The 23,956-nt window shown below is 45.5% G+C and overlaps 1 protein-coding gene across 1 annotated transcript in view; it reads left to right on the forward strand.

Moving 5' to 3' along the window:
- The window catches only part of LOC117354958 (zinc finger protein 99-like), a gene marked incomplete at its 3' end in the record, with an annotated part of 66,544 nt that overhangs the window by 19,739 nt on the left and 22,849 nt on the right, over positions 1-23,956 (forward strand). The window contains exons 3-5 of the mRNA XM_033932916.1: positions 12,226-12,345; positions 14,219-16,815; positions 17,068-17,224. Of these exons, the coding sequence (XP_033788807.1) occupies positions 12,226-12,345; positions 14,219-16,815; positions 17,068-17,224 (2,874 nt within the window). The remainder of the gene's footprint in view (positions 1-12,225; positions 12,346-14,218; positions 16,816-17,067; positions 17,225-23,956) is intronic.

Consider the following 23,956-nt stretch of genomic DNA (forward strand, 5'->3'; position numbering starts at 1 on the left):
CCAGTCCTGACAATGTATTGCAATGCCAGATCAGCATGTAACAAGACTCAGATATTAAATGATTTACTTGGAGATTCTGATCCTGGATTCCTGTGCATTACGGAATCATGGATTGAAGAACAAACTCTGTTCTCATGGCTATCAAGGCCTCTTCTCATCCAGAAATAGCCGGAAAGGAGGAGGCCTGGCACTTCTCTACAAATCATTCTTTGACATTCAGCTCCTCGAAAAGGGTAGCGACACACCACTAGAATATAGAAACATAGAAAAAAGCAGCAGAAAAGGGCTATAGCCCACCAAGTCTGCCGAAGGCCCTGGCAGAGGGTCGGCCACTGCTCCTGCGCCGGCTACCAGTCCACCCCACTCCGACGTACTTGCTCTGGAGCGGACTCAGCAGCCGCATGCTGGAAGGTCCTGCAATGACTCGTCTGCTGGCTCTGCTCCGGAAAAGTAAGTTATGTTGGAGGGGGTGGACCCGGCAGATGCAGGGAGTTGTGGCAAAGTCCCGCAATGACTGCGTCTGCCGGGTCCACCCCCTCCAATGTAACTTACTTCTTCCGGAGCAGAGCCGGCAGACGAGTCATCGCAGGACCTTCCTGCACCTCAGCGTGGCTGCCGACTCTGCTGCAGAGAAAGTAAGTCAGAGGTAACGTGACCATTTATTTTTTCATCAAAAGGGGACATCTATTAATTGACTGTGTATCCTTTCTTTCATTTCTTTCTGCACTCAGGCCCATCAATTGTCCCTTTCAATTCCCTCCCTCCTTCCTTCCCGTATCCTTAGTGCCCCCAGTGCCTCCTTCCTGTGTCCTTAGTGCCCCCAGTGCCTCCATCCTGTGTCCTTAGTGCCCCCAGTGTCTCCGTCTCATGTCCTTAGTGCCCCCAGTGCCTCCATCCTGTGTCCATAGTGCCCCCAGTGCCTCCGTCTTGTGTCCATAGTACCCCCAGTGCCTCCATCCTGTGTCCATAGTGCCCCCAGTGCCTGTGTCCTTAGTGCCCCCAGTGCCTCCGTCCTGTGTCCTTAGTGCCCTCAGCGCCTCCTTCTCATGTCCTTAGTGCCCCCAGTGCCCCCGTCCTATGTCTTTAGTGCCCCAGTGCCTCCTCCCGTGTCCTTGATGCCCCCAGTGCCTCCGTCCTGTGTCCTTAGTGCCCCCAGTGCCTCCATCCTGTGTCCTTAGTGCCCCCAGTGCCTCCGTCCTGTGTCCTTAGTGCCTCCAGTGCCTCCGTCCTGTGTCCTTAGTGCCCCCAGTGCCTCCGTCCTGTGTCCTTAGTGCCCCCAGTGCCTCCTTCTCATGTCTTTAGTGCCCCCAGTGCCTCTGTCCTGTGTCCTTAGTGCCCCCAGTGTCTCCTTCTCATGTCCATAGTGCCCCCAGTGCCTCCGTCTTGTGTCCATAGTACCCCCAGTGCCTCCATCCTGTGTCCATAGTGCCCCCAGTGCCTGTGTCCTTAGTGCCCCCAGTGCCTCCGTCCTGTGTCCTTAGTGCCCTCAGCGCCTCCTTCTCATGTCCTTAGTGCCCCCAGTGCCCCCGTCCTGTGTCTTTAGTGCCCCAGTGCCTCCTCCCGTGTCCTTGATGCCCCCAGTGCCTCCGTCCTGTGTCCTTAGTGCCCCCAGTGCCTCCATCCTGTGTCCTTAGTGCCCCCAGTGCCTCCGTCCTGTGTCCTTAGTGCCTCCAGTGCCTCCGTCCTGTGTCCTTAGTGCCCCCAGTGCCTCCGTCCTGTGTCCTTAGTGCCCCCAGTGCCTCCTTCTCATGTCTTTAGTGCCCCCAGTGCCTCTGTCCTGTGTCCTTAGTGCCCCCAGTGTCTCCTTCTCATGTCCTTAGTGCCCCCAGTGCCTCCTTCTAATGTCCTTAGTGCCCCCAGTGCCTCCGGCCTATGTCCTTAGTACCCCCAGTGCCTCCTCCTCATGTCCTTAGTGCCCCCAATGCCTTCTTCCTGTGTCCTTAGTGCCCCCAGTGCCTCCTTCCTGTGTCCTTAGTGCCCCCAGTGCCTCCCTCCTGTGTCCTTAGTGCCCCCAGTGCATCCTCATGTCCTTAGTGCCCGCAGTGCCCCCGTCCTGTGTCCTTAGTGCCCCCAGTGCTTCCTTCTCATGTCCTTAGTACCCCAGTGCCTTTGTCCTGTGTCCATAGTGCCCCCAGTGCCTCCTTCCTGTGTCCTTAGTGCCCCCAGTGCCTCCTTCTCATGTCCTTAGTGCCCCCAGTGCTTCCATCCTTTATCCATAGTGCCCCCATTGCCTCTGTCCTGTGTCCATAGTGCCCCCAGTGCCTCCTTCCTGTAACAATAGTGCCCCCCAGTTCCTCCTTCCTGTGTCCATAGTGCCCCCAGTGCCTCCTTCTCATGTCCTTAGTGCCCCCGTCCTGTGTCCTTATTGCCCCCAGTGCCTCCTCATGTCGTTAGTGCCTCCATCCTGTGTCCATAGTGCCCCAGTGCCTCCTTCCTGTGTCCTTAGTGCCCCCAGTGTTTCCGTCCTGTGTCTTTAGTGCCCCCAGTGCCTCCTTCTCATATCCTTAGTGCCCCCAGTGCCTCCGTCCTGTGTCCATAGTGCCCTCAGTGCCTCCTTCCCGTGTCCATAGTGCCCCCAGTGCCTCCTTCTTATGTCCCCCACTACTTTCCAGATTTTGTCTACCCCCAAAGCCTGCCTGCCTGCCTATTTATCTCCCTCCCTGCCGCGCTAAAGCCAGCTAGCTTGGCTGTCTACATCCTTCTCCCTGCCACAGGAAAAAAAAAAGGACATCTCTCCTTCTTTACCCCTGGTCTGCGCCGCTGCAATCTTACCTCCCCGTTGCTGCTGCTAATCGCTGCCGACAATACGTCTTCTTTACGACATCAATTCTGACGTCGGAGAGGACATTCCAGGCCAGCCAATCACTGCCTGGCTGGTCCGGAACATCGTCTCCGACGTCAGAAAGAAGACGTATTGTCGGCAGTGATTAGCAGCAGGGGCGCGGACCGGGGAAAAGGAAGGGCAGGAGGACCCGGGTAGTAAGGCAGGAGGACCCGGACCTGGCAGGCTGTGCACCCCCCAAGCCGTGCACCCGGGACGGACTGGCTCCTCGTCTCCGTGGTACGCCACTACACCCTCCATCGTTTGGCTGCGAGCCCGATATGGCCATCAAAAGAGCCATATCTGGATCGCGAGCCATAGGTTCACGACATCTGAACTAAGGTTTTGTACTGTCTGTTAAATACCAGGAAAGAAAAAAGCAGCTGTATGTCTTTTTTCTCTTCTGAGTTGGTTGTGCAGTGCTCTTAAAACCTAGGGTCTGTTTCTAAAAAAAAATAGGAAAGAAACAAAAGCAGCTTTTGTGATCTGCCTGTGCATTGCTCTAACCATGAGATCTTAAAACCTGTCTTTTAACTAAAAAGCTTTTAAAATAATGACACTCTTTTTTTCTGGCCACATCATTTCCGGGGGCTTTGATTAAATCTGTTTCCTCTAACATCATCAGAAAATGCATTTCCATCTCATCAGAAAAGTGCATTTCCGGCGCTTCATTTACCCTATTTCCGCCTACGTCATCAGAATATGCACTTCCGGTAGGGCGGACACTCCCATTTCCGCTGACGTCATCAGAAAGCGTATTTCCGGGGTCAGTCACGCCCCAGTAGTATAATGGGTACACCTCATGTCAAAATGATTGACAGCTGTCAGAGATAAGGATCAACCAGTCAGTGTTCACTTCCGGGTTAAGCCCTGCCCACTCTCCACCCATACCACGCCCACTCTCCGCCCAAACCTCGCCCACTTTTACCCATGCCCCGCTCACTTTTCCCTTTTTAACAGACCCCTGTTAGGTGACAGTTGTTTTTGGGGTTTTTTTCAGATTGTTAAGACAACAGTAGGGGGCCAGGACATGTTCAGACATGTTTAAACACACCTCCACCTCTCTCCCCCCCCCTTGGCTTTATCAGGGGGGCTGCAAGGGGCTTAACAGCTGTTACCATGACAATAGGGGAGCTGGCCCATTAACCATTAACTCAGAATTCCTACTGAAAGTGTGTTAAAACCAGAAAATAAAATAAATAAATGCAGCCTTTTCTCAATTGTTTCTGCCCTGGTCTGTTTTAAAAAATCAGGAAAGATTTTGTGAATGTCTTTTGTTTTGTGATCTGCTCTATCCATGAGCTCTTAAAACCTGTCTTTTAACTAAAAAACTGTTAAAATAAAGATACTTCTTTTTTTGGCCACATCATTTCCGGGGGTTTTGACTAAGTCTGTTTCCCCTATTTCCGCCTATGTGGTCAGAAAAGCGCATTTCCAATGGTTCATTTACCCTATTTCCGCCTACGTCATCAGAATGTGCACTTCTGGTAGGGGAGGCACTCCCATTTCCGGTGATGTCATCAGAAAGCATATTTCCGGGGTCAAACACGCCCCCCCAGTTCCGGTGATGTCATCAGAAAGTGCATTTCTGGGGCGGGGCATGGGTGGAGGTGGGGAAGGGGTGGGGCTAAGGGAAAAGTGGGTGTGGAGTGGGCAGGACATGGGTGGAGAGTGGGCGGGGGAGTGGGCGGGGCTTAACCCATAAGTGAACGCTGATTGGTCAATCCTTATCTCTGACAGCTGTCAATCATTTTGACATGAGGTGTACCCATTATACTATTCGCCCCCATTTCCAGTAATGTCATCAGAAAGTGCACGGTGATGGGGCATGGGCAGGGCTACCACCATTCATTACTATGGGAAGGGGCGGGGCATGGGCGGGGAGTGGACGGGACCTTGCTGGGGCTTAGGGAAAAGTGGGTGTGGTGTGGGTGGGGTTTGGGGAAGAGTGGGCGGGGCTTAACCCAGAAGTGAACACTGATTGGTCGATCCTTATCTTTGACAGCTGTCAATCATTTTGACATGAGGTGTACCCATTATTTTACTCCCAGGGATCACCACTCTCCCTTCTTCTTTTCAACATTTATATGTCTTCTTTGAAATTCTTCCATCTATCTCCCTTTGAAACTATTTACATATGCAGATGACATCCTTGTCCTTCTTGAAATAGATTTGAACCTCACTAACCTCACCGAAAATATAACAGCTTGCATAACGAAACTCCAATCCTGGGTCCTCTCTGTACAAATGAAGCTGAATGAGTCAAAAAAAAAAACTACTCTGGCTTGGCCCAAAATTAAATCAGTTACCCACGCTCATTCCACTACCTTCTGGTTCCACACTGCAGATCGAATTCTCAAGCAAAGTTTTGGACATCATTATTGACTCTACACTTTCCTTTAATGATCATCTCAACTCTGGTAAAAAAATGTTTTTTTTAGTCTTCACATGTTGAGGAAAGTGAGATCCTGCTTCCGCCAACAACATTTTGCTGTCCTTGTACAATCAATCATTCTTTCCAGACTGGACTATTGTAATTCCATCTATCTAAGTCTAACCAAGAAAAATCTTGACTTCAGTGGATCCAGAACACTGCGGCTAGGTTGATCTTTGCAAAAAGCAAATTCGATCATGTTTCTCCGCTTCTATCAAAACTTCACTGGCTTCCGGTGGTTTCTAGAATTCACTTTAAATGTACTTGCCTAATTTTCAAGATCCTACATGGCATTCTTCCTCCCCTAATCCCACTATCCTGGAATTCTTTGAGACCTGACACTACCAGATCCGCCCACATACTCAATTGCACACAGTACTCCAGGTGTGGTCTCACCATGGATCTATACAATAGCATAATGACTTCAGGTTTACGGCTGACGAAACTCCTACTTAGGTTGCATACGCAGGAGTTTCGTCAGCCGTAAACCTGAAGTCATTATGCCATTGTATAGATCCATGGTGAGACCACACCTGGAGTACTGTGTGCAATTCTGGAGGCCGCATTACCGCAAGGATGTGCTGAGACTGGAATCAGTCCAGAGAATGGTCACCAGGATGGTCTCAGGACTCAAGGATCTCCCATACGAGGAGCGGCTAGAGAAGTTACAGCTCTACTCACTCGAGGAACGTAGAGAGAGGGGAGATATGATCGAGACATTCAAGTATCTCACGGGCCGCATCGAGGTGGAAGAAGATATCTTCTTTTTCAAGGGTCCCGCGGCAACAAGGGGGCATCCGTGGAAAATCAGGGGCGGGAAACTGCACGGTGACACTAGGAAGTTCTTCTTCACTGAAAGGGTGGTTGATCGCTGGAATAGTCTTCCACTTCAGGTTATTGAGGCCAGCAGCGTGCCAGATTTTAAGGCCAAATGGGATAGACATGTGGGATTTATCCGCAAAGATAGATAGAGAGGGTCATTGGGGTGGGCAGACTTGATGGGCCGTGGCCCTTATCTGCCGTCTATTTCTATGTAAATTATCTTTCCCCTCGTTAAAAGGTGTCATGTATGCAGGTAAATTAGGGAAATCCCTTTTCTTCAAATTCACTGAGCTTTGGAATAACCTCCCTGCCCCGCTGCGGAACCTAGGCTCATTCCAATTATTCCGAAAGCATCTGAAAACCTGCTTTTTCTCCAAAACGTAAAGCTATCTATTTAAAATGTAAAGGTAGCTAACCTCTTCATAACCTCTAATTTCTTATTATGTCCTTCCCTCATTTATTGAATTACTTGTAAACCATGTCGAGCTCTATCTTTATGGAGATGATGCGGTATACAAACTTTAAGGTTTTGTTTAGTTTAGAAAAACCTTTAACAGAATTCAGAAACCTCTATGGGAATGTAAGGAAAAACTTCTGCTTCAGCTAAAACACGAGAGCTAAGCTGTAGGAATATTATCAGATGTAGATTGAAAGAAAGCAGAGAGACCTGTGTATCAGGCGTTCTAAAACATCCTGACCTTCCCCTTACAATCTTCCTAGCAGGCTTTACCAGGCAACTAATAAAGTTTGGAAATTGCAATGGATTCAGTATCTGGAAGCTCTGAGATTTCAAGAAAATGTTTCCATCGGTGAAAGCAGCCTAGTCTTGGGAAAGTTAAGAATTCGCAGGTCTTAGGGCTAGATTCACAAAGCAAACCAATCGTGTACCGATCGGTTTGCGACCTCTTAGCGACCCCGGCCGGTGTTATTATACCAAATGTGCTAAGTATATATGTCTGTATAACCTGATGCCTTTAAGAAATGCCCCTATGAGGAAACCTTCACTAATGGTGGAGCCTGTCCTTTATGGGAATGTGTCTCGTGGGCTACCTACAATAATGTAATGTAATGTAATTTATTTCTTATATACCGCTACATCCGTTAGGTTCTAAGCGGTTTGAAGAAAATATACATTAAGATTATAAATGAGAAGTAAGAAGGTACTTAAAAATTCCCTTACTGTCCCGAAGGCTCACAATCTAACTAAAGTACCTGGAAATTAATAAAGAAGAGAAAATAAAGATGGTTAACACACAAATATCCCCCTAATGCCCCCTCTGCCTCCCTTACTTTAGGTCCTAGCTCCGGCCCCTTGTGTACTACAGGCTACTGCAATCCCATGGTTTTCACTATCACTGGAATGCCAATGTCCAAGTCCAGAAGGCCAGAGGCCGCATGGCATTGTATATTGATGGTAAAAGGTGAGACCCAGGTACTGTTGTATATCGTCCATATTGTATCCCGCTCACGTGCTCCTGTCCATCACTCTGTGGTGTTTCCCCAGTTTTATGAAATTATGAAAGTAGATACTAATATCCTGTAATCACTAGAAATCTGTTTATACAGTTTGCTGAAACTATAGGCCAGACTCTTAATGTTAGCAGTTGTTTTGTATGAGGAGGGACTGGTATGGGAGAACAGTGGCCATGGAAGGCAAAGCAGCTGGACGTGTTAAACCTGACCTCACAGAACCTCACTTTTACATCAGGTCCACGACCATCACGATGGGCCTTGCGAATCTCCATTGTTGCTTCCCACTGTTTTCAGCACCCTTCAGACACTGCTTAATGGAACTTCCTATGAACGATGGTCAGCTCCTGACGGTTGATATTGGCCCTGTGATCTGTTTGCCTATTCTTGGTTGCCTGCTAACTGGACTGGTACATGTGTACTTGGCATGATCCGTCCCAGCTTCTTCCTGTTACCGCTGGCCAATGGTGAACACCTGGGAGCCCCTGTATTCGACAACAGGGGTCGCCAAAAGCGGTCTACTGCCACTAATTCCCTTAAAATAGGTGAATGGGGAGATGACTGTCCTGCAGAACGGATCATCGCTGCTTATGGACCTGCTACTTGGGCTGAAGATGGTTGCTATGGTTATCAGACCCCTATCTATATGCTTAACCGCATCATTTGCTTGCAGGCTGTTCTTGAACTCATTACCAATAAAACAGCTTGTGCATTGGCTATTATTGGAAAGGTACTAGTATACAACCTAAAACTAGTTACCCCAGCAGCATATAATATAATCAGGAAAATAGTATATAATACTGCTCATATTGGACAATACATATCTGTATTAGAGGCCCAACATACTTGAAGGGCTCTGGCCTCAGAATCGGAGCCCACGCACAGCAGTGAATCACAAACCGAGAAGATCCGCGTAGTTAACACAGCTCCTGCTCCAATCATTGGCCAGTAATTTAATCTTTTTTTTGAAAAACTTTTTTATAAAGCAATTTAATGAAGCTAAAACCCTTTCAACTTTAAAGGGGTATTATACATATGTAGTAGCCAGGATTTGAAAAAATGTGAGACCAAAAAGACTTATCTTAGAACTTGACTTGTCTTTATACCATGTTCAGTCACCAGTGTCTAATTTGCCGACTCGGCCACGTTTCACGGGAATTTTTATCATCCGCTGCGTCAGGGCCACCAGGACACTCAAAATCACAGGCTCACTGCTCTGCGCTCCAGCCTCCGTGCGTGCTTCTGAAGTACTACCGCCTTGTGCCTGGAAAACGTGCCTGGAAAACGTGGCTGCGTCGGCAAATTAGACACTGGTGACTGAACATGTGAGCATGTGATTTTGAGTGTCCTGGTGGCCCTGACGCAGCGGATGATAAAAATTCCCGCGAAACGTGGCCGTGTCGGCAAATTAGACACTGGTGACTGAACATGGTATAAAGACAAATCAAGTTCTGAGATAAGTCTTTTTGGTCTCACATTTTTTCAAATCCTGGCTACTACATATGTATAATACCCCTTTAAAGTTGAAAGGGTTTTAGCTTCATTAAATTGCTTTATAAAAAATTTTTTCAAAAAAAAGATTAAATTACTGGCCAATGATTGGAGCAGGAGCTGTGTTAACTACGCGGATCTTCTCGGTTTGTGATTCACTGCTGTGCGTGGGCTCCGATTCTGAGGCCAGAGCCCTTCAAGTATGTTGGGCCTCTAATACAGATATGTATTGTCCAGTATGAGCAGTATTATATACTATTTTCCTGATTATATTATTGGAAAGGCCAATGCTAAAATGCGCACTGCTATCTATCAGAACTGCCTAGCTCTACACTACTTGCTGGCGGTAGAAGGTGGTGCCTGTGGCAAATTCAACCTCTCCAACTGCTGCCTTGAACTTGATGACGATGGTAAAGTGATTGAGGAAATTGTGGATCGTATCACCAAACTGGCTCATGTTCCTGTCCAGATCTGGCGTGGCCTCACTTCAGACTGGCTCTCTGGCACCTTCAGCTCCTGGTTACCCTCTGGTTCAGCAATGAAGACCATCTTGCTGGTTGCTGCGCTGTCTTCTCTGCTCCTTTGCTGCCTGCCCTGTGTGGTCCCCATAGCCATAAAGCTGCTCCACTGAACTGTTGACTCTGTTGTTGACCGTTCCACTGCTGCTGTGGCCCTTGTGCTTCCCAAGTATCAACCAGTCCTTACATCTGTTCCTGACCTTCCTCCTTCTTAAACTTTATCAGGCTCGTCTCCTTCCTCCTTCATTTGACTAGCCTGAAAGGGGGGACTGAAGGAGTCTGGAACTGGTTTTCCTAAGTGTTGAACTAAGTTTTCTCTCTAATAAAATGCCAAATTATGTTTCATTGCAGACTAGAGAATGACACGGTGAAAAAATTGGTCCCCGTCACCGCCCCGTCCCCGTCTCACCATCCCCGTCACCGCCCCGTCCCCGTCTCACCATCCCCGTCACCGCCCCGTCCCCGTCTCACCATCCTCTTCACCGCCCCGTCACCGCCACTGCCACCCCATTCACCGCCCCGTCACCGCCACTGCAATCCCATTCACTTTTCTTTATTTACGTATAAAGGAAACATTCTTTAAAACTTTAAAACTTAGTTAAATATTAGTTAATAACTATACAAAAACAAAACACGCAGAGAAAAAATTAATTAATATAAATTATCAAAACTGACACATTTTGATCACTAAATTTAAAATAGTTATTTTTCATACAGTTTTTCAATCACTAATCTTCCACCACCCCTGGGGCTAGCAATGCAAAAACAAACACGACATGTACTTTAAATGCTTACAATGTTAGCCTATATGGTAAGTAGACGCGGCCGCTGTACCTAATCGCGGCAAAGATCTCCCTGCCGTGATTAGCATAGTGACCGCGGCTTCGGCTGCAAGTCTCCCCTCCCCCCAGCGATCACGACAGGAGGGCACCCAACCCCTCTTGTAGACCCCCCCAACGGCCCTCCCGACAATCGCAGCAGAAGGGTACCCAACCCCTCCTGCCGGTCCTCCCAATGGCCTCCCCTAAGATCGCCAGCAGGAGGGTACCCAACCCCTCCTGCTGGACCCCCCCCCAACGAACCCTCCCACCCCGGAACCCCCTTAGTCTTACTTTCCAAGTTGGACCGGACGGCTCCTCACACGTATGGCCAGCAGGCTTGCCTCCGTCCAAATGAGGCGGGCCCGCCCCTACCCTGCCCAACCCACAGGATCCTAGGGCCTGATTGGTCTAGGCACCTAAAGCCACTCCCGCTATAGGAGGGGCCTTAGGTGCTTGGGCCAATCAGGCCCTAGGATCCTGTGGGTTAGGCAGGGGAGGGGAGGGGCGGGCCCGCCTCATTTGGACGGAGGCAGGCCTGCTGGCCAGACGAGCGAGGAGCTGTCCGGTCCAACTTGGAAAGTAAGACTAAGGGTGGTGTTTCGGGATGGCGGGGTTTGTTGGGGGAGGGACCGGCAGGAGGGGTTGGGCACCCTCCTATTGGCGATATAGGGGGCCGTTGGGGGTGCCGGCAGGAGGGGTTGGGCACCCTCCTACCAGTGAGGGCGATCGTCGGGGGGGGGGGGGGGCGGGTTCTATTGGCAGGAAGGGTTGATCTGACAAATGAGGAGCACGGTGAAAACACAGGTAAATTGCGGTTCCTAGAGGGGGGGACATTGGCCTGCGGGGACAAATCTATTCACCGTTTTTGCGGTCGGTGAAAGGATTTGTCCCCGCGTCTGCGGCGATTTGCTAATGAGGTCACCATAACCCGCAGCCAAACCGCAGCCACGCAGCGGTTCGCTGCGGGGATCGCTCCCCGTGTCATTCTCTATTGCAGACCTAACTTATCTCATGTTCTAGCCTGCCTGCACTGGGTGTTTTAGCTTGGGCATTCTAGCTTCTTATGGCTATCTCAGCATACACGATATTGTATTTTTGCCCTCCTTGACATGTAACAGAAAGACTGCAGTGACCTGCTAGTGTGAGCTTAGGACCAATGATTGTTAAGAAAAGTAACACGTGAAAAGTTTTTTCTATAATTCAGTTGTATAGCCAGAAGAATGTATAAATATCTCTGTAACTTCCTGGTTTCGGAACTTCTGAAGCTAGCTTGGGGCTCAGGGGTCCGCATATGCTGAATAAAACATCTGTGCTTTCTTCTAGTCTCTAAGTTTTGTAGCTGCCCAAAGTGACCTTTCAACAGAAGACTCAGCTTTAGACTCTGACATTAGGTTCTCCCAGTTTTATTGCAGACTCTTTGGAGAACACAGATACCTTGTATGTTAAAAATTTCTGAAGCATCTGCAGCTACAGAGGCAAATGGAAGCCCAAGACAAAGAAAGTAAATATTGGTATTTTCCACACCAGCATATTATTCAACTTTAAGGTTCAGATTGGTGGTAATTGGCCCTCCAAATATCTACAAATCCAAAATGTGGCCCTGCAAAGTGTTTGAGTTGGAGACTACTGCTGTAGAGAGTAAGAGTGAAAGGAGGAGGAGCTGAATATTTAAATTAGCAGTAAAGGAGGGTCAAATAAATACCTGTTGGTCATGACTGATATTTCTGTTGCACTAGGAAACACATTGCACTATTTAGAGTGGGAATTAGACTATAAAGATGAGTAAAGAGGGTTTATGTTACTTTTAAGAGGTATAAAAATTTTAAGAATCCAATTTTCTTACCCCAGGAACAGGTTCTCCGACCTTCACTCTTAAAATTTTATCCCATATCAAACCAAGGCAAAAGCCGAACATCAGGAGTGAGCCTGGATCAGAGGAAAGAGAAACTGGAAAAAGCAGCTGCCCAGGTGAGGCACTGGGGTAAAAATGCCTTCTCTAGGCACCTTCTCTAGGGTTAGTGTTTGGGGTGCTGGCTCTTTAGAGATAAGGATCGGACACTTGGTCTGTAAGTGAAGGCTCTGGGGAGGTGGAGGGAAGGAAAGATCCAGGTTCCTTTGTGAGCTTTGCTGTGTAATGGGTCTGTGTGCAGAAGCAGCAGGGTCTCTGGATGTTGTCCCATCTGGCTGATGTAAATACAAACACCTAAATGTGTCATTTTAACACGTCACTTATTCTGTAAGTTAAGATTGTAACTACACCCCCATGTCTCTCCCCAGAGAGCACCTCCTTTCCACTGAGCTCTCCTAGCATGTATGCATGTAAGCACCCACCCACCCACATGATGATTAGTGCTCTGTGCTTAAATTTAGGTGACCTGGGGAGGGGGCTGTTGAGAAGAGGTACTAACCGCGTCGAGCTTTCTTTGGTTGAAGACCCGGTATATAAGGTTAAGTTTAGTACTAAAAGAACTCAAACATGAAATTGCTGACTTGCTGTAACCTGTCGCTAAAATCATCTGTAGTACCTGAAGATTGGAGGGTGGCCAATGATACGCCGATTTTTAAAAAGGGCTCCAGGTGAGATCTAGGAAATTACAGACCGGTAAGCCTCACTTCAGTGCTGAGCAAAATGGTAGAAACGATTATAAAAATTAAAATCGTGGCACACGTAGACAAACATGATTTAATGAGATAGAGTCAGCATACTTCTTTGAAGGTCAATAAACATGTGGATAAAGGTGAGCCGGTTGATATAATGTATCTAGATTTTCAGAAAGCTTTTAATAAAGTTCCTCACGAGAGGCTCTTGAGAAAATTAAAGTGTCATGGGATAGGTGGCAAAGTTCAGTTGTGGATTAGGAAATGGTTATTGGATAGAAAACAGTATTGCTGCCCGATTCGCGATTCAAATCGATTCACTTCGGGTGAATCGATTTGTTTTTGCATTGGTGACTTCAGTAGCTCATCCACCCTCCACTTCTATTGAGGAAATCTGTAAGGTATCTGCCTGGTTCTCAATTCACACATTCACGACCCACTACACTTTGGAAAATCTTATTAGACAGCATGGTCAGTTCAGCCCCAAAGTTAAGTTTAATTTCTAATTGGAAGCCAATTTCACTCCAGCCCTATTCATTAGCAAGGGAGTCCTTGCATGTGAGAATATGCTGCCTGCTTGTCTTGTGATAAAGCACAGTTATTTACCTGTAACGGGTGTTATCCAAGGAAAGCAGGCAGATATTCTCATATCCCACCACCTCCCCTTCTTGGCTTCTTAGCTTTCTTACTAAACTGATAGTCCCAAGACTTGGCAGTGGGTGGGAAGGCACCATCACATGCGTGTACGGACAGTCTTTTGATTTCTTAAAGTGGCAGTTCACTTTGGATGGTTGGTGCCAGGTTCTGTGGATGATAACGGTATTTTACGTACCACAACAGAGCTGACGTGGCAGGAGTGCTCAAATTCATTGAAGTGCTATTCCATAAGATACTACCTAAGAGCTATTGTGTATAAATGCAAGGGGTGGTGTGTAAATAGGCGGGGCATGAGTGATGGGTATGGGTGATTCCTATACTTACACACAAAACCTATAGATTACAGTCGGAGCACTCAGATTTTTGGCACCTTTATAAAATTGACTCCCTTAACTCTACTCACTGCCATTTCCAAGGAACAGTTCACAAACTTGCACGGTCTAAAGATAAATGCTCAAAAATGTTTCGCAAATAGGAAACAGACAATTCTGGTCCTATATAACTTATCTTTTATTATAAACAAGTCTTATCTTAGAAACCACTGCTGTTTTCTAACTCATGAGAAATAACTTCTGTTTATATCCAGCAGATCATCAGATCCAACCTGAATGGCAGAGAATAAAGAGTCAAAGAGAAGATCCGGTAGAAATGGACCAAATCCAAGCACAGTCAGAAAATATCTATGAGAATATTTCCCAGAGACCTGACAACATTAGCAGAAAGAATTGTAAGCAGGGATCAAAGGAACAGAGAAACCCTGCAGGAGCCACAAAGGAGGGAGTCACTAAGTATGAGAGAAATGATGGTAACATCCCTGAGGACAAGAGACACCTAGCAGAGAGACCCTTCCAAATTCATAATAGTGGTAAAGTGACTTCTGAATTCCTCCATGATAAGGAGAAAGGAAAAAAACACCAGAAAGAACTCCAAATGCACAAAAGCAATCATAAAAATAAGAAATTATTTACAGGTACTGAGTGTAATAAAAGCTTCACTAAGCTTTCAAATCTAAAAATTCACAAAATGATCCACATAGGGTACAAACCACATACGTGTACCGAGTGTAATAAAACCTTCACTCAGCTTTCGCATCTAAAAAAACATCAAGTGATCCACACGGGGTATAAACCATATACGTGTACTGAGTGTAATAAGAGCTTCACTCAGTTTTCACATCTAAAAAGTCACAGCATGATCCACAAAGGCTACAAACTATATATGTGTACTGAGTGTAATAAAAGCTTCACTCGCTTTTCATATCTAAAACAACACAAAATGACCCACACAAGGTACAAACCATTTACGTGTACTGATTGTAATAAAAGCTTTACTCGCCTTTCAGATCTAAAAAAACACAAAGTGATCCACACAGGGTACAAACAGTATACTTGTTCTGAGTGTAATAAAACCTTCACTCAGCTTTCTAATCTAAAAAAACACAGGATGATCCACACGGGAAACAAACCATATATGTGTGCTGAGTGTAATAAAAGCTTCACTCGCCTTTCAACTTTAAAAAGTCACAAAATGATCCACACAGGGTACAAACCCCATACGTGTACTGAGTGTAATAAAAGCTTCACTCACCTTTCATATCTAAAAAATCACAGGATCATCCACACAGGAAACAAACCACATACGTGTACCGAGTGTAATAAAAGCTTCACTCACCTTTCAAATCTAAATAATCACAGGATTATCCACACAGGAAACAAACCACATACGTGTACTGAGTGTAATAAAAGCTTCATTTACCTTTCAACTTTAAAAAGTCACAAAATGATCCACACAGGGTACAAACCACATACGTGTACCGAGTGTAATAAAAGCTTCACTCACCTTTCAAATCTAAAAAATCACAGGATCATCCACACAGGAAACAAACCACATACGTGTACCGAGTGTAATAAAAGTTTCACTCGCCTTTCATATCTAAAAAATCACAGGATCATCCACACAGGAAACAAACCACATACGTGTACCGAGTGTAATAAAAGCTTCACTCACCTTTCAACTTTAAAAAATCACAAAATGATCCACACAGGGTACAAACCACATACGTGTACCGAGTGTAATAAAAGCTTCACTCACCTTTCAAATCTAAAAAATCACAGGATCATCCACACAGGAAACAAACCACATACGTGTACCGAGTGTAATAAAAGTTTCACTCGCCTTTCATATCTAAAAAATCACAGGATCATCCACACAGGAAACAAACCACATACGTGTACCGAGTGTAATAAAAGCTTCACTCACCTTTCAAATCTAAAAAATCACAGGATCATCCACACAGGAAACAAACCACATACGTGTACCGAGTGTAATAAAAGTTTCACTCGCCTTTCATATCTAAAAAATCACAGGATCATCCACACAGGAAACAAACCACATACGTGTACCGAGTGTAATAAAAGCTTCACTCACTTTTCAAATCTAAAAAATCACAGGATCATCCACACAGGAAAGAAACCACATACGTGTACTGAGTGTAATAAAAGCTTCATTCACCTTTCAACTTTAAAAAGTCACAAAATGATCCACACAGGGTACAAACCACATATGTGTACTGAGTGTAATAAAAGCTTCACTCACCTTTCAAATCTAAAAAAACACAGGATGATCCACACGGGAAACAAACCATATACGTGTGCCGAGTGTAATAAAAGCTTCACTCGCCTTTCAACTTTAAAACGTCACAAAATGATCCACACAGGGTACAAACCACATACGTGTGCTGAGTGTAATAAAAGCTTCACTCACCTTTCAACTTTAAAAAGTCACAAAATGATCCACACAGGGTACAAACCACATACGTGTACTGAGTGTAAAAAAAGCTTCACTCAGCTTTCAAGTCTAAAAAAACACAGTATTATCCACACAGCGTACAAACCACATACGTGTACCGAGTGTAATAAAAGTTTCACTCGCCTTTCATATCTAAAAAAACACCAAGTGATCCACACAGGGTACAAACCATATACATGTACTGAGTGTAATAAAAGCTTCACTCGCCTTTCAAATCTGAAAATTCACAGGCTCATCCACACAGGAAACAAACCACATACGTGTACTGAGTGTAATAAAAGCTTCAGTCACCTTTCAACTTTAAAAAGTCACAAAATGATCCACACAGGGTACAAACCACATACGTGTGCTGAGTGTAATAAAAGCTTCACTCGCCTTTCAACTTTAAAAATTCACAAAATGACCCACACAGGGTACAAACCACATACGTGTACTGAGTGTAATAAAAACTTCACTCACATTTTAACTTTAAAAAGGCACAAAATGATCCACACAGGGTACAAACCACATACGTGTACTGAGTGTAATAAAAACTTCACTCACCTTTCAAGTTTAAAAAGTCACAAAATGATCCACACAGGGTAGAAACCACATATGTGTACTGAGTGTTATAAACGCTTCACTCAGCTTTCAAATCTAAAAAACCACAGGATGATCCACACGGGAAACAAACCATATACGTATACTGAGTGTAGTAAAAGCTTCACTCAGCTTTCACATCTAAAAAGTCTCAAAATGAGCCACACAGGGTATAAACCTTATACGTGTTGTGACGGGGCCAGGGGTAAGCCTAGCGCTGGCAACAGGGCTCCCGCCCCAGGAGCAAGTATTAGCGCTCTTTGGAGGACCAGTCTGGAATAAGCACAGCAGAGAAAAAGAACAAAAAACTTTACACCAATAATTTCCAATTCTAAGTTTTATTATCCAGTTCAGTTTGCACTGGTGCTATTACAGCCACACTGGCTGATGATGCTTGGAAAAGATTTATCACAAACAAAGTTCTCCTTACAGCCACTTTTTGTATCAATCAGAAAAGAGGAAAAAGCCAAACACAAGTCCCTTTTAAACCGAGTTTTTTTCCCTCATGGTTCTGCTGCTATGCTTTGCACAGTTCTGGGCAACATACTGGTTTTAAGAATTTATATACAAGAGCCCCTGTGGCCCAGCTGGCCCTGGGCTTTAGCTCCACTCTTTTTAGGCTTGGCACAATTATTGTATTGAGCTCACTTTTTCTTCAGGAAGTTCTCCCCACCTGACTGCCTGAAATATATATACCCCCACTACCCTTCTTATTTCTGGGCAGTGGTCTGGGAACCATCTACCCTTATTTCAATGGTCTAAGACTCCCCTCCCAAAGTTCCGCCTATCAGGGATGTGAAATGTCAGGTCAGTTAATCCACTCTGGGCTTTATTTCTCCTTTAAGGTTAGTTAGTATTACCCATCCCCCACTCACTATGCTTTGCTTGCATACCAGATTTTTGGTTTAATTTCTGTTATTAGGCAATCCTCACATTCACACATCAAACTCTCATTTATTATACAGTCCCACATAAGTGCAGAAATGTTTCTTTAAGTACTTTAGACCATTATTATAGAACAAACTTTCATTCCCTTCACCCACACATCTAGTCTAAGGCTTCTGGGCTGCAGTCCATTTCATCCCCATCAGAGACATGTCCCTCTACTTCCATAAGGGACTCCTCACTGTCTGAAGCTGGGTAGGAGCTATCCTCTGGAACAGCATTAGGTCAGCCCTGCTCATGGAGCTTTTCCCTTCTAATCAGCCTCTGCTTAGAAAGCAAAGTTTTGTCAGCATGGCAGTGCTGTGGGACTGGAGGTTTCTTAGCAGAAGGCTGTAATTCAGAGCTCCTAGCCTTCAGTTCCCTGTTCTGTGAGGAAGGTCCTTCCCTCCAGGTTCCTGATTGCTTGTGTGTATTCTCAGCTGGCTTTGATTTATCTTGCTGGGGAACTTTCACTCCTGTTCTGACCACTTTTGCCTGTCAGCTCCACCCCTTTCCTTAACCCTTGCTGTGTCAGATTGCCTGACGAGGTTTTACAGGAGAATTAACAGATTGTTTATAAAAGGGATTATAGGGCTAGATTCACTAAACCCCTCTTACCTTTCCAATCCGGTTCCGATCCATGTCCGAGTCGTCTCAGCTGACCAATTCAGTAAGAGTCAACATGCAAATTATCTCGATCGGTGCCATGCCTCCACAGACACTACACGGATCACTGTATTGCTATCCTGACATATGTGCAGACCATCTTCTCTGCCGGTAGACGGTCTGCGCATGTGCTTGATCTCCTGACTTCCCTCTGACAGCACGGAACAGAAGAAAAAAAATAAAAATCAATTGCAGAAAATGCAGCCTGCTCATTGCCTAACTTGCATAGCAATCCAGTGGGAGATGTTTGAACAAACCGGCCCCCCTCCGGTCTTGTAGCAGGAAGAAAGAAAACAATGGGGAAAAGCTACAAAAGCCCCCGAGAAGTCCTGCTTACAGCCTCGAACAATTAATTACAAGTTTACTGCATTGGGAGGAGAAAATCAAACTGCATTCTCAGTTTAAACCGGCACTGTTTTCTATGAGCTGTAAACTTTTAAAATGTGCTGTTATTCACAGCAGAGTTCGGTGGCAGAAAGGAATCCTTCTTTTCTTCCCTTACTCCTCGTTGCTAGGACCATGCAGCCAGCATTGGCTTCCCTGATATGCTACTGGCTTTGCACTGGGCTAACGGAGCAGGGTGGCAGAGAGCAGGGCAGTCGGAAAGGATGTGAGTGACTGGTCCTCAGCAGTTGCTCACGTTTGGATCGGCCAGCCCAATCGATTTGCTTAGTGAATCACTGCAGGAATGCATTTCCCATCATTTCCATGTTTGAATTGGATCAGGTGTGGACAGGATCGGCCAGAAGGTTAGTGAATCGGGTCGGGGTCGCAAACTGCTCGCGAAACAATTGGTCAGTTTAGTGAATCTGGCCTATAGTGGCTTGGAACAGATATTCTGTTCTGTGCTATCCCTTCCCTGTTCTGCCCTGCCTGTCTGATCTTAGCAAAGGGAACAGAATTAATGGGCAGCTTCCTTGGCTTAGGGATAGGCACATTTTCTTTAGTGGCAGGGTTTAAAGCAGGTTTTAAGCCAGTGACAGGGGCTTCCCTTGCCTTTCAGATCTAAAAAGTCACAAAATGATCCACATGGGGTACAAACCATATACGTGTACTGAATATAACAAAAGGTTCACTTGCCTTTCTGCTCTAAAAAGACATCAAGTGATCCATACAAGATAAAATTGACTACTTTAACTACACCAGCGGTGTCAAGTCCTCGAGAGCCGCAATCCAGTCGGGTTTTCAGGATTTCCTCAATGAATATGCATGAGATCTATTAGCATACAATGAAAGCAGTGCATGCAAATAGATCTCATACATATTCATAGGAAAAATCCTTAAAACCCGACTGGCTTGCGGCCCTTGAGGACCAACATTTGACACTCTTGCTCTACACATTGCCATTTCCAAGGAACAAATCTCAAACTTACACTGTCTAGAGATGAATGCTTAAAATATGTTTTGCAAATAGGACACTGACAAGTCTCAAGTCATCCTCTCCTAATTTGAACAGTTCTCTGAAATTGGAATGCAAGACACCTCACTACGATGGTTCACCTCTTGCTTGAATAACATCCCAAAGCATTCAGCTCAACGATGCACAACCCCGCAGAGGGTTCTTCTATTCTCCCCCCCCCCCCCCCATCGTTGTAAAATTTTTATGTTAGACCAGTCCTAGACTTCACTCCTTCGTGGATAACATCCAATTGTACCTACTGCTAGGAGGAACTCCTAAACTACCTCTCAGAAATCAAAAACAATGTCCCTCAACAAATCACAACTAAATGCCTCCAAGACGGGACTCCTTTGAATCCACAAAGAACACTGCAACTGTGCCCATCCCTCATTGCACTGGGACTCAACTACTATAACTGCAAAAGACTAAGCACGCAACCTAGCAAATACTTCATTTTACTACCTGCAACAAATTAATAACTATTTTTCTGAGTCTTACTTCACCCAACTACTCTATGCCTTAGTACTCTCCCGCATAGATTACTGCAGTGCGCTATTCTGCAGTCTAATGGCGAAGAACGTCCGACGTCTCCAGCATGCACAAAATGTAGCAATCAGAGTGCCCTTGACTGTTTCCCAGGCTCTATCGTTGGCTCACTGGCTGCCCATAGCCAAACATTGTGTCTTCAAGCATTTAAATCCTTACACAACATGGTGCCGGGCTACATAACGGCCAAGCTTCCTCCGTATGTACCAAACAGCTCCCTTGCTCTTAGGATGAAATATGCCTTAAATGCCCCGTGGTCATGCCCTTCAACTGCACACCACCAGATGACATTTCTACTCCCACTTCATACCGAGTCTCTGGAACCAACTGCCCCCACAGATCAGATCCCTTGAAGGACTCCTTAGCTTTAGGAAAGCAATAAAAATATAACTCTTCACTTTAGGAATGGAACATAGTAAACACACACACGCAGTCTAAGAGTCGGGATGGAGGCGCTGCCAATGGCTAGCTCCGAGTCCCTTTTATTATGCTTCTAAGGTAATGACATCATAGTAACTCTCTCGTTTACACGTCTAATGATTGGTGGATACAAAAGTACATGCTTTTACATTAGTGGAAACACAGATACATGCTTTTGCATCATGATCACCTTCCCTATGTCCCTTGCTTTACCTCGTGATCACCCTCCAACTCAGCACTTAGGCAAGGGCCTGATTAACACGTGGACAGAACCTGAGTCTTTGCAGTATGCAATGCAATACCTGTCAGATGATGCCCTTTCCAAATAAGGACAGCTCAAATAAGATAAGGGTTAATATGTAATAGGTAAGGGGGAGAGAGTAATGCATGCTCCTTAAACTCAGCGCGTGACAGAGGCCTGCTTTTGCACGTAGGCAAAGTCTGTTTGTTGCCCATATAAGGAATATTTAAACAAAATAAGGGTAAATGGGTGACAGGGGTCTTGCCTCAGCATTCTGTCACAAGGGCTAACATTTTCCCTTGCTTTAGAATGGCCGGCTATGTGTCAAGAGGGGAGAGGGAATGGGAATAATTCATAATTCTTTCTCAGGGGCGCATAATTCTTTCACATTTTGGACAAGTATTAAGTAGTCGCCCTCTGTTCAATATGGGCGGTTTATTACTAATAGCAGGCCCCTCTCGCACACGAAACGCCCACCTATTCACCTTTCCCTCCCTAAAAGGCTGCCTCTACAAGAGATTCATTGATAGAACCCTAGCATTCCAAGCGGGCAAATGGAACAATTGCCTTACTGCCCTCATTTCCAACTCCCCGCCCTACCACCTGTTCAGGAAGTCACTAAAAACCTACCTCTTTGACAAATTCCGCTAACGCTGCCTTCCCCCCTTCCCTGCACCCTCCTGACCTCGATATGCCTCCATGCCCTCTGACTACGCCCCCCTCCCAAGCCACTATGGCCTCTCTTACTCAATCTCTGTTTTATCTAATTGCCCTGCCTTATCATTGCCTCACATCTAACATCACTGTAAATGTATCACCGCTATTACATGTAACATCGCTGTATATGCACAGCCTCCTCTTCAGTATATGCCTTTTTATTACTGCTATTTATGTAACATCTCTGTAAATGTAACAACACTATAATATGTATCATCGCTGTAAATGTACAGTCTCTTCTATTGTTAACCGCATTGAACTTCCATGGTATTGCGGTATACAAGAATAAAGTTATTATTATGTGCCTTGCAGTTTCATTTGAAGTGTCCTGGCTTCCCACAGCCATAACTGCCTTTTAGAGTTGAACTTGTTTGTACTGCAGCTGCTAGAAGGCCCATTTGGTATGTTTGAGTACCAAAGTCAGCGCAGGCTTGCAGCATATCGGCTAAGATAATATCTGCCCTGTGGCCTAAGCCTTGCAATGCTTTACAACAATCTAAATTGGCATTGTCTTTGGCTAATTTCATCATTAAATCACTTTGAGCCTCCTTATTATCTACTTGTCTTTGTATTGCCTCCTGTAACCTGTTTATAATTTCTATATAAGGCTCGGTGGCTCCCTGTTTGATGCTTGCATAACTTTTAACTGGTGTTCCTGAGGCTAACTGATCAGGGGTATAAAGCCCTCCAGACTGTAAAGCTCTCCGTTGAGCCTCCCTTTTATATTCACTTCCCCACATAACATATTGACCTGTAGTCAATACCATGCGCAAAAGGTCTTTCCAATCTTGTGGTATTGTGGCTCCAGCCATGGATTCAAATACCCAGCTGTGAAATTACTTCTTAAACCTGTCTCTGAAATAGATTTACGAATTTCTCGCAACATTGCAAAGGATAATGGTTGATAAGTAGCTAATCTGTCCTGGAACATTAAGATTTTGGGCATATGTGACTGGGTAGGCTTGAATTAAAGCTTTCATGTCCTCTGCTGCTAATTGCCCTTCCTCTCTGGCCTTTTTTATCATTGTTTGAAACGCACTTAAAGGTTGCGCTAATGTTTCTGCCTTTTGTGCTGGAGGTATGTTTTTTGAATATGTGTTCTGACTTGAATAGTCAGGGGGGGGAACGGTCAGTGAGACCGTTGACACCTTGGACGACGCCTCTGTACCTACCTCTTCCAAGGCACGCTTGTACTGATGCCACACCAATATAGCTGCCAAGGCCCTAGGCACAGCATACAAAACTTTCCTGACTCTAAGCCAGTCTTCTACTTTTAAAGATCTTTCTTCTGGATACCAGGGGTAATGCATTCCTATCTCTTGTACTAAACATTGTAATTGCGAATCAGATACCTCTGTATCTGCGTGTCTCAGAATATACATCAATTCTTTAACATGAGCACGCTGCAAATCTGACAGGGAATTTCCCATACTTACTCGAAGGGATCCCGGAGGATGAGGTGCATCAAGTCTTATCGTCAGACGGAGCAAGCAGGGCGAGGGTCGACGAGTGTCCCTGTTCAGGCACCACTTGTAGGAATGGAACACAGTAAACACACACACGTAGTCTAAGAGTCGGGATGGAGGCGCTGCCAATGACTAGCTCCTGTCACGCGCTGAGTTTAAGGAGCATGCATTACTCTCTCCCGCTTACCTATTACATATTAACCCTTATCTTATTTGAGCTGTCCTTATTTGGAAAGGACATCAGCTGGTAGGCAATGCATTGCATACTGCAAAGACTCAGGTTCTGTCCACGTGTTATTCAGGCCCTTTCCTAAGTGCTGAGTTAGAGGGTGATCACGAGGTAAAGCACGGGGCAAAGGGAAGGTGATCACGATGCAAAATTATGTACCTGTGTTTGCACCAATGTAAAAGCATGTACCTTTGTATCCACCAATCATTAGACGTGTAAATGAGAGAGTTACTATGATGTCATTAACTTAGAAGCATAATAAAAGAGACTCGGAGCTAACCCTTGGCAGCGCTTCCATCCCGACTCTTAAACTGCATGTGTTCCATTCC

The sequence above is a fragment of the Geotrypetes seraphini genome, chromosome 2 (assembly GCF_902459505.1).
Source record: "Geotrypetes seraphini chromosome 2, aGeoSer1.1, whole genome shotgun sequence".
NCBI lineage: Eukaryota > Metazoa > Chordata > Amphibia > Gymnophiona > Dermophiidae > Geotrypetes > Geotrypetes seraphini.